The sequence below is a fragment of the Acomys russatus genome, chromosome 4 (assembly GCF_903995435.1).
Source record: "Acomys russatus chromosome 4, mAcoRus1.1, whole genome shotgun sequence".
Lineage (NCBI taxonomy): Eukaryota > Metazoa > Chordata > Mammalia > Rodentia > Muridae > Acomys > Acomys russatus.
Genome location: NC_067140.1, coordinates 67,861,709 through 67,877,383, shown reverse-complemented (window position 1 = coordinate 67,877,383; position 15,675 = coordinate 67,861,709). Strand labels below are relative to the sequence as shown.

At 42.6% G+C, this 15,675-nt stretch overlaps 1 protein-coding gene across 2 annotated transcripts in view; it reads left to right on the top strand.

The window, feature by feature from the left end:
- Positions 1-8,897, top strand: part of Slc23a2 (solute carrier family 23 member 2) — a 96,066-nt gene extending 87,169 nt beyond the window's left edge. For both annotated transcript variants that reach the window (XM_051144673.1, XM_051144671.1), the window contains exons 14-16: positions 755-892; positions 7,202-7,297; positions 8,113-8,897. In XM_051144673.1, the coding sequence (XP_051000630.1) occupies positions 755-892; positions 7,202-7,297; positions 8,113-8,345 (467 nt within the window). In that variant the 3' untranslated portion in view covers positions 8,346-8,897. The remainder of the gene's footprint in view (positions 1-754; positions 893-7,201; positions 7,298-8,112) is intronic.
- The last annotated feature ends 6,778 nt before the right edge of the window (positions 8,898-15,675 follow it).

Sequence of the window (15,675 nt, the reverse complement as noted above, 5' to 3'; positions counted from 1 at the left end):
ACTCAGATATGTTTCCCCTATAAATGAACCCTTTCAACCTGACCACTTTCACATTGGACTTCAGATTTGGTCTGCGCCTTTCAGATACTGTCAGTGTGGACAGGCAGCAGATTTCTCATGTGTTAATCAAATGCTTAGATAGAAAGTGAGAGATGGCTCAGCAGTTAGAACACCGCTGTTCTAAGAGGACCTGGGTTCAATTCCCAGTCCCTTCCTCCCCACGGTTCCAGAGCATCTGACATTGACTTTCAGTCTCCTTGGGCACCAGGGACACACTTGGTGCACAGACATAAATGCCATCAAAATACTTCTATAAAGTTAAAAAAAAAAGTAAACTTAACCACTGTCTGTCTACTTGATTTAAAGAAAGTGTAGTGTAGCCAGGCATGGTGGTGCATGCCTGTAATCCCAGCACTCTGGGAGGCTGAGGCAGGTGGATCTCTGTGAGTTCAAGGACAGCCTGGTCTACAAAGGGAGTCCAGGACAGCTGAGGCTACACAGAGAAACCCTGTCTCCACAAGCAACAATAAGAAAAGACTGTAGTGTGATGCTTATGTGTGATGCTATTTGGGTCAGATACAGTGTCATAGTCCAGCCTGAACCAACCACCTCCTCCCGCCCCTGCACTGGCCTCCAGGTTGGTTTCTGGGGCACAGGGAAAGGCCACCTGGGAACCCATCCTCAGCCTCCAGGACAGCCTGTCAGTGTGTTGTCGGTGAACTCAGTGCAGCTGTTCTGATGCTTTTCTCTGCAGGGATGATCACAGCTGTCGGCCTCTCCAACCTGCAGTTCATTGACTTGAACTCTTCCCGGAACCTGTTTGTGCTTGGATTTTCCATCTTCTTTGGGCTTGTTCTTCCAAGTTACCTCAGACAAAACCCTCTGGTCACAGGTATGAGAAACAGGTCTTGAATCTTGGGTAGAGTGGTTGGGATTTCAGCCATAGAGTCACAGATAGCTCTTGCGGTGGGAGGGGACCTTGGAACTCATGTGTGTGATGCTTTCCTTCTGAATCTTACTCTGATTATTTCTCTGGGAGCCACTGGGGCCTCCCACACATGAGCATGTGCCTTGGGGGTACCTTTAAGTTGATGGGCATTTGCTATGGGTGCTAAGGTTTCACTTCACTTTTTTGTGTTTTTGGTTTTTTTTTTTTTTTAAAGATAGGGTTTCTCTGTGTAGCCCTGGCTATCCTGGAACTCGCTGTGTAAACCAGGCTGGCTTAGAACTTACGGAGTTCAAGGGTGATGGAGGGAGGGCACCGCCTCTGCATCCCTTTTTTGGTATTAAAGGCATGCACCACCACCACCCAGCTTGAATTTTTTTTTCACTTTTTTGTTTTACGAATGCAAATGTTTTTCCTGCATGCATGCATGTACGTGTTCATCATGCAGTGCCAGAAGAGGGCATCAGCTCTCCCTGGAACGAAAGAAGCAGAAGACTGTGAAGCACCATGTAGGTGCTCTACAGACCTGCTTCTTCAAGAGCAATAGGCAACTTTACCCAACGGCTTGGCATCTCACCAGCCCCAGGTCTCTCCACTGGCCCTGTAAAACTTTTTATTTCCTAGACTTATGCTGTATTAGGTTGTATAATTCCTTAGAACTCAACTTCACAGACTTTGAAATTAGTTTTTCTGTTTTTAATTTGAGAATACTTATGTAGGATCTAGAAAGATGGCTCATTAGTTATGAGCTCCTTTTTAAAATATCTAATTTTTTTTTACATTTTACCATTTTATGTGTTTTGCCTGCATTGTGTAGTGCACCGTGTGTGTGCCTTGTGCCTGAGAAGGTCAGATGAGGACTCTGGATAACCTGGGACTTGGAGTTACAGAGAGTTGTGAGCTACATGTGCATTCTGGGAATTGAGCCTAGGTCGTCTTTAAGAGCAACAGGTGTTGCTAACCATTGAGCCAACTCTCCATCCAGCCTTGGTTGTGAGCTCTTGCTGCTTGTATAGAGGACCTGCATCCAGCTCCCAGCACCCATATGAAAGCTCACAGCTTGTTGAACTCCAGTTCAAATCTGAAGCTGTCTTATGATTTCATGCAAATTGTGCAAACATACATGAAGGCAGGTGCACACACACAAAATAAACAAATCTGTAAATAAAGAATACCTATTTATGTTAATAAAAACTCTGCTGCCATGCAGCATAAACAAAGGAGGAACCTTCTTAAATATCTGTCGTTACTGATACATGATTTTTACAATTGAATAATTCAGAACCGTTTGTTCAGCTTTTTCCTACATAGGCTTTCATGTGTCCAGATTAGCATTGGACTCATTTAGTAGGCAAGGCTGACCGTAAACCCTAATCCTTCACCTCCTAAGTTCTGGGGTGACAGGCATGTACTACCATACCTGGCTCAAAATAACTAGTCAAGCAGCCTAAATTGAGGCCAGTCTACTCTACATAGTTAATTTAAGGATAACCAGGGCTACATAGAAAGACCCTGTCTCAAAAAAAACAGACATCAATACAAAAAGGAAACCATTTTTAAAATGACATGAACAGCTAGGGTTGGTGGCTCATTAGTAATCCCAGCACTCAGGAGGCTGACATAGTGTGCCATGAGTTTGATACTAGCCCTAGGAACATAGTGAGTTCCTGGCCAGCTTGAACTATAAAATAAGTTTTGTCATCCCCCCTCACAAATATTGTTATTATTTTATTATTTACCTTGTAATTTTTTTCTTTTTGGTTTTGGTTTTTTGATACAGGGTTTCTCTGTGTAGCCTTAATTGTCCTGAATTGAAATCACTTGCTTTTGGGGTATCTTGTTAATTTCTCAAAAAAAAAAAAAAAAAAAAAAAAAAAAAAAGAATCACTCCAAGCCCTCTGCCAATGTTCACTGTTGGCCCGAGTGAGGCAATCTCAGCATTAATAAAAGGTACCACCCTCTCAGCTGGATCTATTCCAGGTAACTGGCGAAGTCTCATTTTTCTGTGGTAAAAATATCCATTCTAAGATACAGTCTTCCCTTTGCATAAGAATTTCTGTGGGAGAATGAGTAGAAGGTTTGAAATAAATTACTTAGTTCTTGGGTAGTTAAACTAGTTGTAGGCCACAGCCAATTAATATCTCCCAGCAATTTTTGAAAATCATTAAGAGTTCTTAATTGGCCTTTCCTGATCTGTACTTTCTGTGGTCTGATTTCCTGTGGGCCTATTTTGAATCCTAGATAATCAGCAGAATCCCCCCTTTGTATTTTTTCTGTAATCCCCAGCAAGGCAAGGTTCTATTTATTTCATCAAAAACCTGTTCTAATATACTTGTGTCTGAACCAGCCAACAAAATATCATCCATATAATAGTAAGTTATGGATTGAGGAAATTTCTTGCAAATTATCTCCAATGGCTGTTGTATAAAATATTGACACAAGGTAGGATTGTTTAGCATTCCTTTTGGTAAAACTTTCCAGTGATACCTCTTTATTGGGCAGCTTCTACTAAATGTAGGTATTGAGAAGGCAAATCTCTCTCTATCATGTTTATGTAAAGAAATCATGAAAAAGCAATCTTTTAGATCAATCACTATAATAGGCCATTTCTTAAGTAACAAGGAAGGCAATGGGATTCTGGATTGTAAAGTTCCCACTGGCTGAATAATTTTATTAATTGCTCTGAGATCTGTTAACATCCTTCATTTTCCAGATTTCTTTTTGATGACAAATACAGGAGAATTCCAAGGGCTGTTGGACTCTTCCATACGTTGAGCCTCCAGTTGTTCTTGGACTAGCTTTTCTAGTGCCTGTAATTTTTCTTTCATCATAGGCCATTGTTCAATCCAAGTAGGTTGGTCAGTCAACCATTTTAGTGGCAAGGCTGCAGGTGTTTTATCAACAGTGGTTTCCCAGTATAATTTAAAAGAGTCGGCCCCTGTTGTATCTTATTTATGGACAGCTTGGACAGACTGTAACTGTATTTTATAATCCCTTTTCATAGTTTGAATTATTTTTTAATCAGGCCTATCACCTGTTTTCTGGCTTGTTTCTGAAATTGGAGGGATGTTACCTTGGGTTTTCCATTGGTGTAAAAGATCTCTTCCCATAAGTTTATGGCTCTATCAGCCATGTATGGCCTTAGTTTTCCTGTTTGACCTCCTGGCCCTGTACATTTAAGTCATCTCACAATTTGTCTTATTTGAGATAATGTTCCAATCCCTAGGAACTGTATAGATACATTTTGAAGTGGCCAAATTGGATGCCAGGAATCTTGGGAAATTATAGTGACGTCTATGTCAGTATCTAGTAAACCCTTAATCTCAATGTCATTTAATTGTAATTTTAACTTTGGTCTCTTATTATTAATAGTAGTTTGCCAAAATATTTGTTTTTTAGTATCTTCAGTATCTTTTATCTCTAGGGACGTTTTTATCTCCATTAAATGGGTTTTCTAAGTCTTCAGTAGCCCTATTTGTTTTATCAGACTTTGAATTTTCTTGTTGTCTTTTAGAATAATCTTTTAGAAAATGAATGGCTCATGTTCTTTTTTGTTGGGCCTTGAACTTAGCCCCTTAGTCAGTTTTCCGAAATAAGGGAATTTCCTTGGGTATCCTTGGATGACCTACATTCATGAGCCACATGACCATTCTTTCCACATCTTCTACATTTTACAGGAAATCTTTTCCCTGAATTATTACCGTTGTAGAATAATTTATCTTTAGGAATGGCTTGTTCATTGTGTTTCAATTTTTACAGTCATAGCAGTGAGCAGTTTGTGTTTTAATGTCTCCTATAGTTTTTTGTCCAATTATAATTGAATCATGAGTATTTACTTCTATATCTGAAGTAATTTTAATCCATTCATGAAGAGGTGCAGACTTGCCCTCAAGGGTCTAATAGCCTTTTTACATTCAGCATTAGCATTTTCAAAAGCTGGAGATGAAAGTAGAATTTCTTTAGCATTTGGATCTGCTGTGGTTCTGTTCAGAGATTTAGTTAGTCTCTGTAAGAAGTCAGTGAAAGTTTCAGTTGAACCTTGGGTTATTATTGTAAATTATTTCGTTTGTTCTTGTTGTTCAACCTTGTCCCAAGCATTCATGGCTATTGTTCTAAGATGTTATCATCAAATGCAACTGTACTACTAATTCAGAATATGGGCCTTCACCTAGTAACTGATCCCTGACAATAACAATGCCTCTAGTCCTGTTGCACTGCTCCATAAGTGCGGCCTCATCTTTCCACCATGCCAGCCATTGTAATTGGGGACCCGGCTCTAACATGGCAGTCATTAAATCTCTCCAATCTTTTGGAATTACGTGATTCTGTGTGGCCCAGTTATTAAGTATTTGTTTAACATACAGTGAGTGTAAACCACAACTGGTTGTTGCCTCCTTAAACCCTTTTAATTCTTGTGCCTCTATAGGTGGCCAATCAAAACCCTGATAACCTTGTGGATTTTCCACATCTCCTGGTAGTTCCCTTATAAAGACTGGGAAAATAATTTTTCATTTTTTAACAAATAACAACTGCCTTGTAGTCTTGTTACAATGTTATGTTGTATGTTCTGGCCTTTTTTCTTCAGTTTCTATCTCAGTATTATTATTATTATTATTAGTTATAAGTCTTTCTAACTTATCTTGTAAGGTTTGTTTCCAAATTTCATATTTTTTTTATTTTGTTTTGTATCCCATACCTAGTATTTTCCTCAGTTCAATCTATACATTTTTGTAATTTTTTTCTCTGAAGTCTTTTCCACTCTCTCAGTACTATTATTCTTAGTCATAAGTCTTTCAAACCTTTCTTCTTCTTAGGCTTGTTTCCAAATTTCATATTTTTCATTTTGCTTTGTCTCCAATACCCTAGCATTTTCCTCAGTCCAATCTGCAAATTTTTGTAATTTTTTTCTCTAAAGCCTTTTGTTTTGAAGAATTATAGGAAGCTAGAATGATTAAAATAAAAATAGTCATCATAGTCAGTAGCAGGATTTCTCTCTCATTTGTATCACAGCATCATTTAAAAGAGCATTTAACAAGGCCCAAAAACTTTGTGCTATTGTGTCTCTCATCTTTAAACCACCAAGATATAACAAAGTCCATATTTTATTATTTGGGTTTTCTCTTTGGGAGCTATTCCTCTCACCAAGTATCCTTTTTTTTTTTTTTTTTTTTTTTTAAGGGTGTTGATAACACTAAATACATTGGGTGCTAATCGGTTACAGTAAATTGTATTGGTTTGGCCTAAGAAGCCAATAACTGACACAGGAAGACTGAAACATACTTTAAAGCTGCAAGCACTATGGCTGAGCAGAATCTAAACTGATACAAATCTACTCATAAACTAACATAAACTACTCCAAGCCTCATAACATACATATATCCCAAGTACTTTCCACTATGATCCTTGGAGATGTCTCTCTCCTTCCCCATCTACTGTCAACTGTCTTCCTTTCCCTCTCAACTGTCAAACTTGGCTCCGCCCCCTCTCCAGGAAGTCCCATCTTCCACTTCCTGTCCTTCTGCCCAGTTTATTGGCTAAACAGCGCTTTATTGACAGTTGTCATATCCACTCAAGACATTCCTTCACACTGGACTCTGTAGACCAAGCTGGCCTCAAGCTCTGCCTCTGCCTCCCAAGTACTAGGATTAAAAGCATACACCACCACTGCACGGCTCACCTTGTAAATTTTTTTTTTTTTTTTTTTTTGCAGCATTATAACAGTCATGTATTTAAAATATTTAATTTTATTTTGGAAATATGGGTGTTTTGTCTGTGAGTATGTCTGCATCATATGTGTGCTGTAACTGTGGAGGTCAGGAGAAGACATTGGATCCTTGGGAACTGGAGTTAGAGATGCTTGTGGGCTACCATGTGGGTGCTGGGAGCTGAACCTCGGTCCTTGGGAGCCAGTGCTCTTAACTGGGGAGCCATCTACCAAGCTCCACAACAGCCATTTTTAACTCTGAATCTTTTATAAGTCTATAGACCACACCTCAATACCTCCATAGTTTATTGCAGTGTTAATGTCACTTTATTTGGTTCCTCTACTGTGTTCCCTTGTTAATACCGTAGAATTGTTGGAAGTTTGCATCGTTACTGGGAAGAGTATGTACATGTGTACAACTGAGCGTTTTATATGTTCAAGTCCTGTGTTGACTTCCAGAGGTGTCCAGTCCACTGCCCCTTTCTGAGTCAAGGACAGACCTGCCCTGGCTACAGTGATGACCCTTAACAGTGGTTCTGTTCCATGTCCAGGTATAACAGGAATTGACCAAGTGCTGAACGTTCTTCTCACAACTGCCATGTTTGTAGGGGGCTGTGTGGCTTTTATTTTGGACAACACCATCCCAGGTATGTGCTGTATGGTAGCTTCCTAGATGCATAAGCAGCTCTGGGGGAGGAGCAAGGCCTCGGTGTAGCCCAGGGCTTGAGCTCCATCACCCTCCCTTTGCCATTCAGAAGTGAGAACCACAAATAGCACTCAGTGACATTTGCCTGTGAGCAGTAGCTGAGACAAGAGGATCCCTCAAGCCCAGGAGGCCAACTCGGGTAACATAGTGAGGCCTTGACTTGGGGGTTGGGGTAGGAAGCTGTCTCTGGTAAAAACTTTTCTAAAGTGGTTGAGCTGCCATATCATCCAAATGACTGCTGTGAGATAGTACAGTGTCCTGTGTGTGGCGCGTAGGCACACCCTTCTCAGCCTGCTGAGCCTGGTGCTCGGCACTTGTACAGTCTCTTAGAGATGGTTGCTATGCTTGTGTTAGATGCTACCTTCAAGGACAGCCAACACAGTCCTACTGTCTGTTGAGCTTGCCATGGGTTTCCCAGCAAGTGAATGAGACATTGTAGTGGTGAATTGTTTTAAAGGGAAATCTTAAACTTCCAAGCCCAAGAACAAGACCAGTACACCTCCCATCCCCCACATCAAACTGGAGCAAAACAGTAAAAGCTTAGGTGAACCCAGTGGCTTTTTGATGAAGGCATCGCATGTTTTACATTGGCATTTTAGAGAGGTAGGGGGTTTTTTGTTGTTTTTTGTTTTTAACAAAATTTCATAATAGATTTTTGAAGAGTGTGTGGTGAGATGGATAGACAGTCATTTAGGAAACTGGATCAATAACTAAGTATTCTTTTTGCCTTTCTCTGTGTGTGTGTGTGTGGAGCAGGTACCCCAGAGGAGAGAGGAATCAAGAAATGGAAGAAGGGTGTGAGCAAAGGAAACAAGTCTCTAGATGGCATGGAGTCCTACAACTTGCCCTTTGGCATGAACATTATTAAAAAATACAGATGCTTCAGCTACCTGCCTATCAGCCCAACCTTTGCAGGCTACACATGGAAAGGCGTTGGCAAGAGTGAGCACAGCCGGAGTTCAGACAAAGACTCCCAGGCCACAGTATAGCCTTTGCTGCACCCTGTGGCCTGGCCACAGTGAGGCATGCATCTGTAGTTCCTTGCTGAGTAACAAGAAGATACGTGTTTGTATATCTACATTGGCCTCCTGCACCTCAGAGCTAAGACAGGTTGCATATCACTCTTCTGTTGTGGGTGGTGATTGTGTCCAATACGGTGTCTCGCTTGTCTCCTTATTGGTCCCTTACCCTATTTGTGTCCATTGCTGGCCATGGTCACTGAACTTGGAATCACAGTCCTGCCATTGGAGTGGGCATTTGGAGTCTATAGTTGTCCTGCTTTCAGTCCCCTCTGCCTTCCAGTGCTCTCTTTCCTATAAGCTGCTTCAAGGTCCAGGGGTTTCTGCTTCTTAAACACTATGTCCTACTCTTTTCACTTGACCTCAACATGAGCCCTGCAGAGACCTCCTCTGGCCAAGAGGCCACCAGTGTCCTTATTTTGTCATATTTGCCTGGTCAGTGTGAGTTTGTTGTCCTTGATAACCAGGAGCCTATTGACCTGGTGAAAATAGTGACCTGGCTGCCCTGTACCCGGGTGTGAGCATGTGTAAGGTGTGTATAGCTATGAGCAGGGGATTTACAGGGAATGGGAAGGTCCTAAGTCATTGAGTTCCTCAACTACTCTTCCTCCTTGCCACCCTGACCCCACCCACAGTTCAAAGTGATCTGTTTTACTGGCTGAGACGCCTTATTTGGCATTTTCACTGCTGGCTGGTATGACGGGTATAGAGTGCCCACAGATAAGTCTATGGGCGTCTTGGCTCTGCTGTCCTGTTGTCGTGTGTTTTATTCCTATTTAATATTATTGACTATAGCGGATTTTTGAAATCACTGTTTTTCCATGTGAGCTTCTAACCTTGCATCCTGTTCTTGTCCCCTTTAAGAAAAGAACCAGCGTCTGTAAAGCTGTGGGCACCATCAGGGAAGCTTCCTGTATCGGCCGTTGAAGGCCAGTGACCATTGTTGTGGGTGTGTTTTGTACTGCTCTATCCCATGAAAGTGTAAATACTGTAATGTCTAATCTATTTATCACAACTGACTACTGGACCAGGGCCCAGACATTGGGTCAAGTTACATGTGAATTTGTTTGGTGAAGAAGGGCAGCCAGGACAGTAACACAGTGTCACCACATGGGACGTGCCATTATCTGGCTAAAGTCATTCCTTCCTTCTGCTGCAAGTCATGGCTGACAGGCCTGGCTTCATAAGACTTGGTGTGAGTTGTCAGGCCACATGTCCACTGGATCTTGCTTCTCGCAGAAGGGAACCTTTGGCCCCTTAGCCAAATAGCCTGTGTAATTCGTTGCAGAAGACAGTAAGAAAAGCAGCTTCTAGGTGCCCTCTGTTAAGAGTTCTAACTTGGAACACAGATGCTTGCTGACATGTGATGTGTACTGAATTTGGTATTGGTTTTCAAGCCAAGGGAAAGGCTTAAGACATGAAATTGTACCTCTTACGTGGCTGTGGACCTGGCCAAACTGTGGGTAGCAGTGGGCATTCCTGTCTCCCTTAGCAAGGTGTGACTCAGTAACATGTCCACAGTATGTGTTTCTGTGCCCCAGCCCCAAGGCTGGGTCAGGGTCACTATGTTGCCAGGTCTTTGTGTCTCTGCAGCCCTCATGACCCATGAGAGTTTTGGATTTCAATAACATCTCAGAGCCACCACATTGTTTTGCCAAAATCTTACTCCAGATTAAGTACAGAACTTGGTTTCGAAGTGCATTTTGTATTCAGAACCATTAGTGCTTTGGTGAGTAGTAGCCTTTTGTCCCTCCTTAGCAAGCCCGGGTGGCTGACAGCTCTCAGCTCTGCATTCACTCTGTTGCCTCCATTTGCATCTCAGATGTGCAGTATTGTGGGCCTGCAGTGAGCCGGAGTCCACACAGAAGCATGAGAGTGGCTGGACTCCAGGCCTAGTGTCCTGCCAGCCATGCCTGTACTGCTCAGTGCACCCGAGTCTCGGCTGTGTTTTGCTCTGAGGCTTCCTTCCACTGTTCGTCTGGGGCATGGGCTCAGCAAGTATCTATATGGCCAACGAAGTGCTGTGCCAACACCTCCCATTGGAAGCAGGCCTTCCCCTTCTTGCTTCATCAGCACCAACTCTTGATTTTCTTAGTAGGAAGGGGACAGGAGGTGGGAGGAAAGAGGCAGCCTAACCAGGTGCCTCTGTCAAGTTGGGTATTTGGTGATTGTCACCTTGTCACCATATAGTCAGCATATAGTTTCCCCATACACTTGGGGAACATGTATTTATGTGCCAGAAGGGGAGTTTTTAGGGAGACATGTTGTGGTGTGTTGGTCCATTTTGTGTCTAGTTTGTTGGCCTGCATTGCTGGGACTGGGAGCTCTGTTGTTTACCAGTGGACTGTTAGAAAGTATTTCTGATGTGAGCATCCTGCAGGGCATTCCGTCTCTAGTTCTCATAGTGAGTGCCTGCCCCCTCTCTCACCTGAGAGCAAGCATTTGTGTCAGGCACAGAAAGCAGAAGTATTAGGGACAGGAAGGTTCCTTGTGAGGAACTCAGGATAGAAAGTAACAGGAAATGGCACCAGTCTTTGAAAGTGGTTTTCATTCTCATTTCTGAGCTAAACTTAGATTAGAACATTTATGCTCAGAATCTTTCTTAAGAGTGTTTTCAGTATTATCAGGATTGATCCAGGCAAAAGAACGTGGCTTTACCAGGTCAGCCGGGGTAGAGTATTGTGGGTCCTACCAGTGTCCCATTTCACAGTAACAAATTCACATGCAGGATTTACTTTATACTGTAGAATACTGACTTTCATGATGACAACTTGATTTATGCATGAATATCACAGTATTTCCATATAGTAAAATAACATTTCTGCCCAGGATAATAGTCACAGTTTTCCAGGGAGGGAATGATATAATTTTCATGACAATGTCATGTGCTGATAGAATTTCTCCATTGATGAACCTCTAGTATGTGTGTATACTTTATTTACCCATGTATATTTTATGATCATGATCCAAGCTGTTCATTCTTTCATTCGTATCCCTTCTAAGACACTGATATTAGCAACTTAGACTTAAAGTTGGTGAGTTTACTCTTCAGTCCTACTAATGTCACAGAGGCGGGTCCCCAGTTTAGAACCCACCTGGCTGGACAAGAGGCACCATCCTGCAGTTGGCTGTGCTTAGAATAGACATTTGGCTGCCAGCACCAGGCTTGGCATGGCGTGGAGTGAGGGGCCTCATTTCCTAGCTGTTGCTGCACACCAGCTGTGCATACCCAAGCATGCCCAATGCATATTGGGTGAGTACACAGCTTTCACAGGGAGCGCTGGCCTCCAGGAAACTGTCTCTTGGACCAGGGTCTCACACACTGTACTTTGTTCTCCTTCCCCTTACAATTTGGACATAGAATAAGACATCTTCCACTTTTCATTTTTTCTACAGTCAGAGCCCCAGTAGTGCTAGAAGGTCCCTTATGTGCCAGCATTCAGCTTTCATCCATGGCGCCCCAAAGCATAGTAGTGCTGGGGGTCCCTTTTCAGCAGCCTCACAGACCTCCCCATCCTTCCAGGATGTTGACTGCCTTGTCACCACTCTGATACCCAGCACTCTCAGGTTGCTGTATATGTTTTCCAGTGTTTGGAACACTCATAACCAATGTTGCTGTCTGATGCCATCTGACAGTCCAGTGAATCCTTTTCTGTCTGTTCCTAACAACTTTCATTTGACACATTAATAAATTTTTGACTGTCTTTAAAACAGTAGAGATGCCTCTATTTTATTTGAGTTTTGTGACTGACTTTGCCTATATATCTTTCTGGGGTTTTGTTTGTTTTTAATTTTTATTTTACATACTTGAGGGTATTTAGGGTGGGGTTGTTTTTTGAGATGTGTAATTCTTTTATGGAGTTTTTAAAAAGAATTTTCATATTGTTTTTCTAACATGGCTTCATTAAACGTTTAAGTATTTTAAAAATATGTAATATTTGGACCAGATGTTGTGAATAATAGTAGAGATAAAGCTATTTTATTCTGTATTTTTAAAACTGTTCCGTACAAATAAAAGCTCTCCTGGATGTAGTTCTGCTGTCCTGTGCCTCTTTCTTTGCCTGGAATTCAATGAAAACTCAAGTATATTAAGGTTCTTAAGCAAGACCAATGGAATTGAAATTATACACACACACATATATGAATTTATTACATATAATAGTTCATTACATATAAACTATATACATGTGTGAATTTATTAAGTCAGCTTACATTAATAACAGCTGAGTCACATCCAAGAAGCTGAGAGCCAGGTAGTTGCTCTGTCCTTGAGGATGGGTGCCTCAGGCTTGCAGTGGCTACAGCAGTTTCTCTTTCCATAAGATGTGGTCCCTCAGCAATCCTGGAGGGATGCTGGTGCTTAGTCTGTGACATCAGTGAGGAAGTAGCAGCAGCAGCAGCAGCAGCAGCAGCAGCATCTACACCAAGAGGCCAAGTTGTGAGTGGCAGAAAAAGGCCAAGCACTGCTTCTTGTGCAGCACGCCCCATTCAGTAGGTGGTGTGCTGGGGAGGAGGCCAAGGGCAGGTCTTGAGGTGCTGGACATAACTTTTCAAATCTGAGCAAACTTACAATGACCCAGTCTTCATCCTTGATTCTTCCCTGACAGTCTAGGACAGAGTGACATTGTAGCTTCTTTGTGGGCTGTACAGCCTGCAGCCACCATTCTGTGTCCACAAAGTGATAGCTGAGATTGCTGGGGTTGTCCTCTGCCTCTGAGCGCACATGGAATCAACAACAACAAAAAACAACCTAGAAGCTTCCAGAAAGACTTAGCAGATCTAAAACCAAAACAGCTAGGATTCAATGGCCGTCAGTATTTTCCTTGGTGAACTCTTTCCTCCCTCCTCTTTATCCCATTTCCCTCTCCCTTACTTTCTTCTCCCTGCGCCACCTCAGCTTTTAGTCTCTTTGGACACAGAGCGACATTGAACTTATAATCCTTCTTGCTTCATCTCCCAAGTGTGAAGATGACAGGTGTGTACCACTATATGGGGCAAGAAGATTTAACATAAAACAGGAAGAGAAAAAAACCCCTCAGAAGTATTGTATGTGATAACTGAGGGTGTGTGTGTGTGTGTATGTATGTATATGTCCCCAGTGATACCTGGTGAGGAAAAGAGAAGACCTAGAAACAGGCCCAAATGGACCAATAATTACAAATAACCAAACTGCCAGTCAAATGATTATTTGACTATGTAACAACACAGTCTTAGCACATGCTCATAGGCACTGGTGTTCAGAGGCATGGTCTGTGATGGTTAGAGGCTGAAACAGTGTATTCTGAGATTGATAGTGTCTTGGCAGTCTATATAAAGAAAAAAATTGATCATTTTTGTTGAATCTAGATACAACTGGGCTTGTGTCTTGTATGCATTTCATTTTGTTGTTTTCCTTATAAGAACCAGGCTGCTATAGGTTGGGTTGGAGGAGGACTAAGCGTAAATGATTTCTTCCACTGTAGAAACATTGAGAAGCACTGCTTCCAGCATGGTCCAGGCTTACATTAGGATGTGCAAAGCTATAAGTAAAAAGTTGAGCTGAAAATTACCCTGGGCAATTGCTCATCCCTTATATTATCAAAACTGTCCCTGAAGGGGTAGATGGCCAGGGCCACACCTTTCTTCTGGGCAGCTGAAGCCTTTGGGGAGGGCCTCTTTCTGACTGCAAGTACGAGGGAAGCCCGAGGGTGTCTAGTGCTAGGGTTGGCAGTAGTTTTGGTTGATAGTTTTCTCCCAAGCTCGTCTCATGAGCTGATAAGAGAGCCCTTTAGACTTTTGGAGTCCCCCTGTTACCTCACTTCCTTCTGTTTGGTTCCAACTCCCCAAACCCTTGTTAATTCAGCAGTAGCTAATCACAGACTCCCTTGTGTTTGTGTGATGAGAGGTACTTCAAAATCTTAGGGAAGTAGGGTGTGGGTTACTTTCAAACTCTCTATCTCCAAATTAACTCCTTTATGCTCATATACAAGTTGTACACTTGTTTTTCAAAAAAAAAGAAAGAAAAATCTCAGCTTTGCTCTTCCTTTCTGAGTAATAAAGGAAAGCAGCAGAGAGTATAAATTACAAATATTGGATAATATCACATTAAGAAGGGAAAAGCCCCATGTGCCTTGCATAGGACCAACATAAGGTTCTATACTAACTCCAGTTGTACTTGACATTAAGATGAAAGTTTGTAGCCAAAATCTTTTTCAGCTGACGTCACTGACTTAGTGGTACAGGCCTGCCATTCCAGCTACAGAGCTGGAATCAAGAGAGTCAAAAGTTCAAAGTCGGCCTCTGCCACAGAGACTTTTCAAGTCCAGATGAGATAATTTAATGAAACCCTGTCTCAAAACAGTACAAAAGGGCTGGGGACACAGCTCTGTGATAGGGTCCTTGCCTAGGAAGGTCCTGGGCTTAATCCCAAATACCATACAGAAAAGAAAGAAAGATCCAAAGTTATCCTTGTGTGCACTTGTTCCTGTATTAGTTACTTCTCATTGCTATGAGAAAACACCTGACAGGAGCACACATATGGGAAGGAGGGCTTATCTTAGCTCAGGGTTTGAAGGGATTCCTTCCTCCATGGTAGGGAAAGCCTCCAGGTGGGAAGCAGAGCATGGACAGGAAGTAGAGCTGGGCTATAAAGCCCCAAGGCCCACTCCCGATGACCTCCAGTGAGGCGACATCTCCAGAAGGCTCCCCAGCTTTCTCAAACATGAGCCTGTTGCAGGGTGTCGCACACTCAGACCACAGCACCTCCTTTTGCCTGGTAACTGGCCTTGATGAATGCAGTCTTTTAGACTATACCATCCTCGCAAGGGAATAAGCACACTCAAACTAGAGGAATGGTTCTCTGGTGCTTGGATTTGGTCCTTAGTCCCAAGCTTGTCCACAAGTGTATGGCAATCACCCTTGCACTCCCCTCCTCCCACCACACATATTCCAAGATGGGCCTCGCCTTAACGTCTGAGGACACCCTCCTAGCTAGAGCAACAAAACTCTTATCAAAGCCCCCAACTTCAACCCCCACTCCCCTAGGACACTGTGAGCCTCAAACTCCCAACTTGCTGTACCTATGAGGAAACTGGCAACCAAGATGCCTGTAGGCTGTGTGAGCTCTGTGGCTAGACTCACAGGCCACTCTTTTCCCAGTGGACAGAGACAGCTGGTGTCCCCAGGGTCCTTTGCCTATTCCTCCATGGTGTTAGTTTTGAGACTCCCCAGCCTTGCCTGTGGTTGTGCGGCGTGTAACCAGACTCTGGTCCTGAAGTATGATCAAGCTTTGAGATACAGCTTCTGATTTTCTTCAATGGGA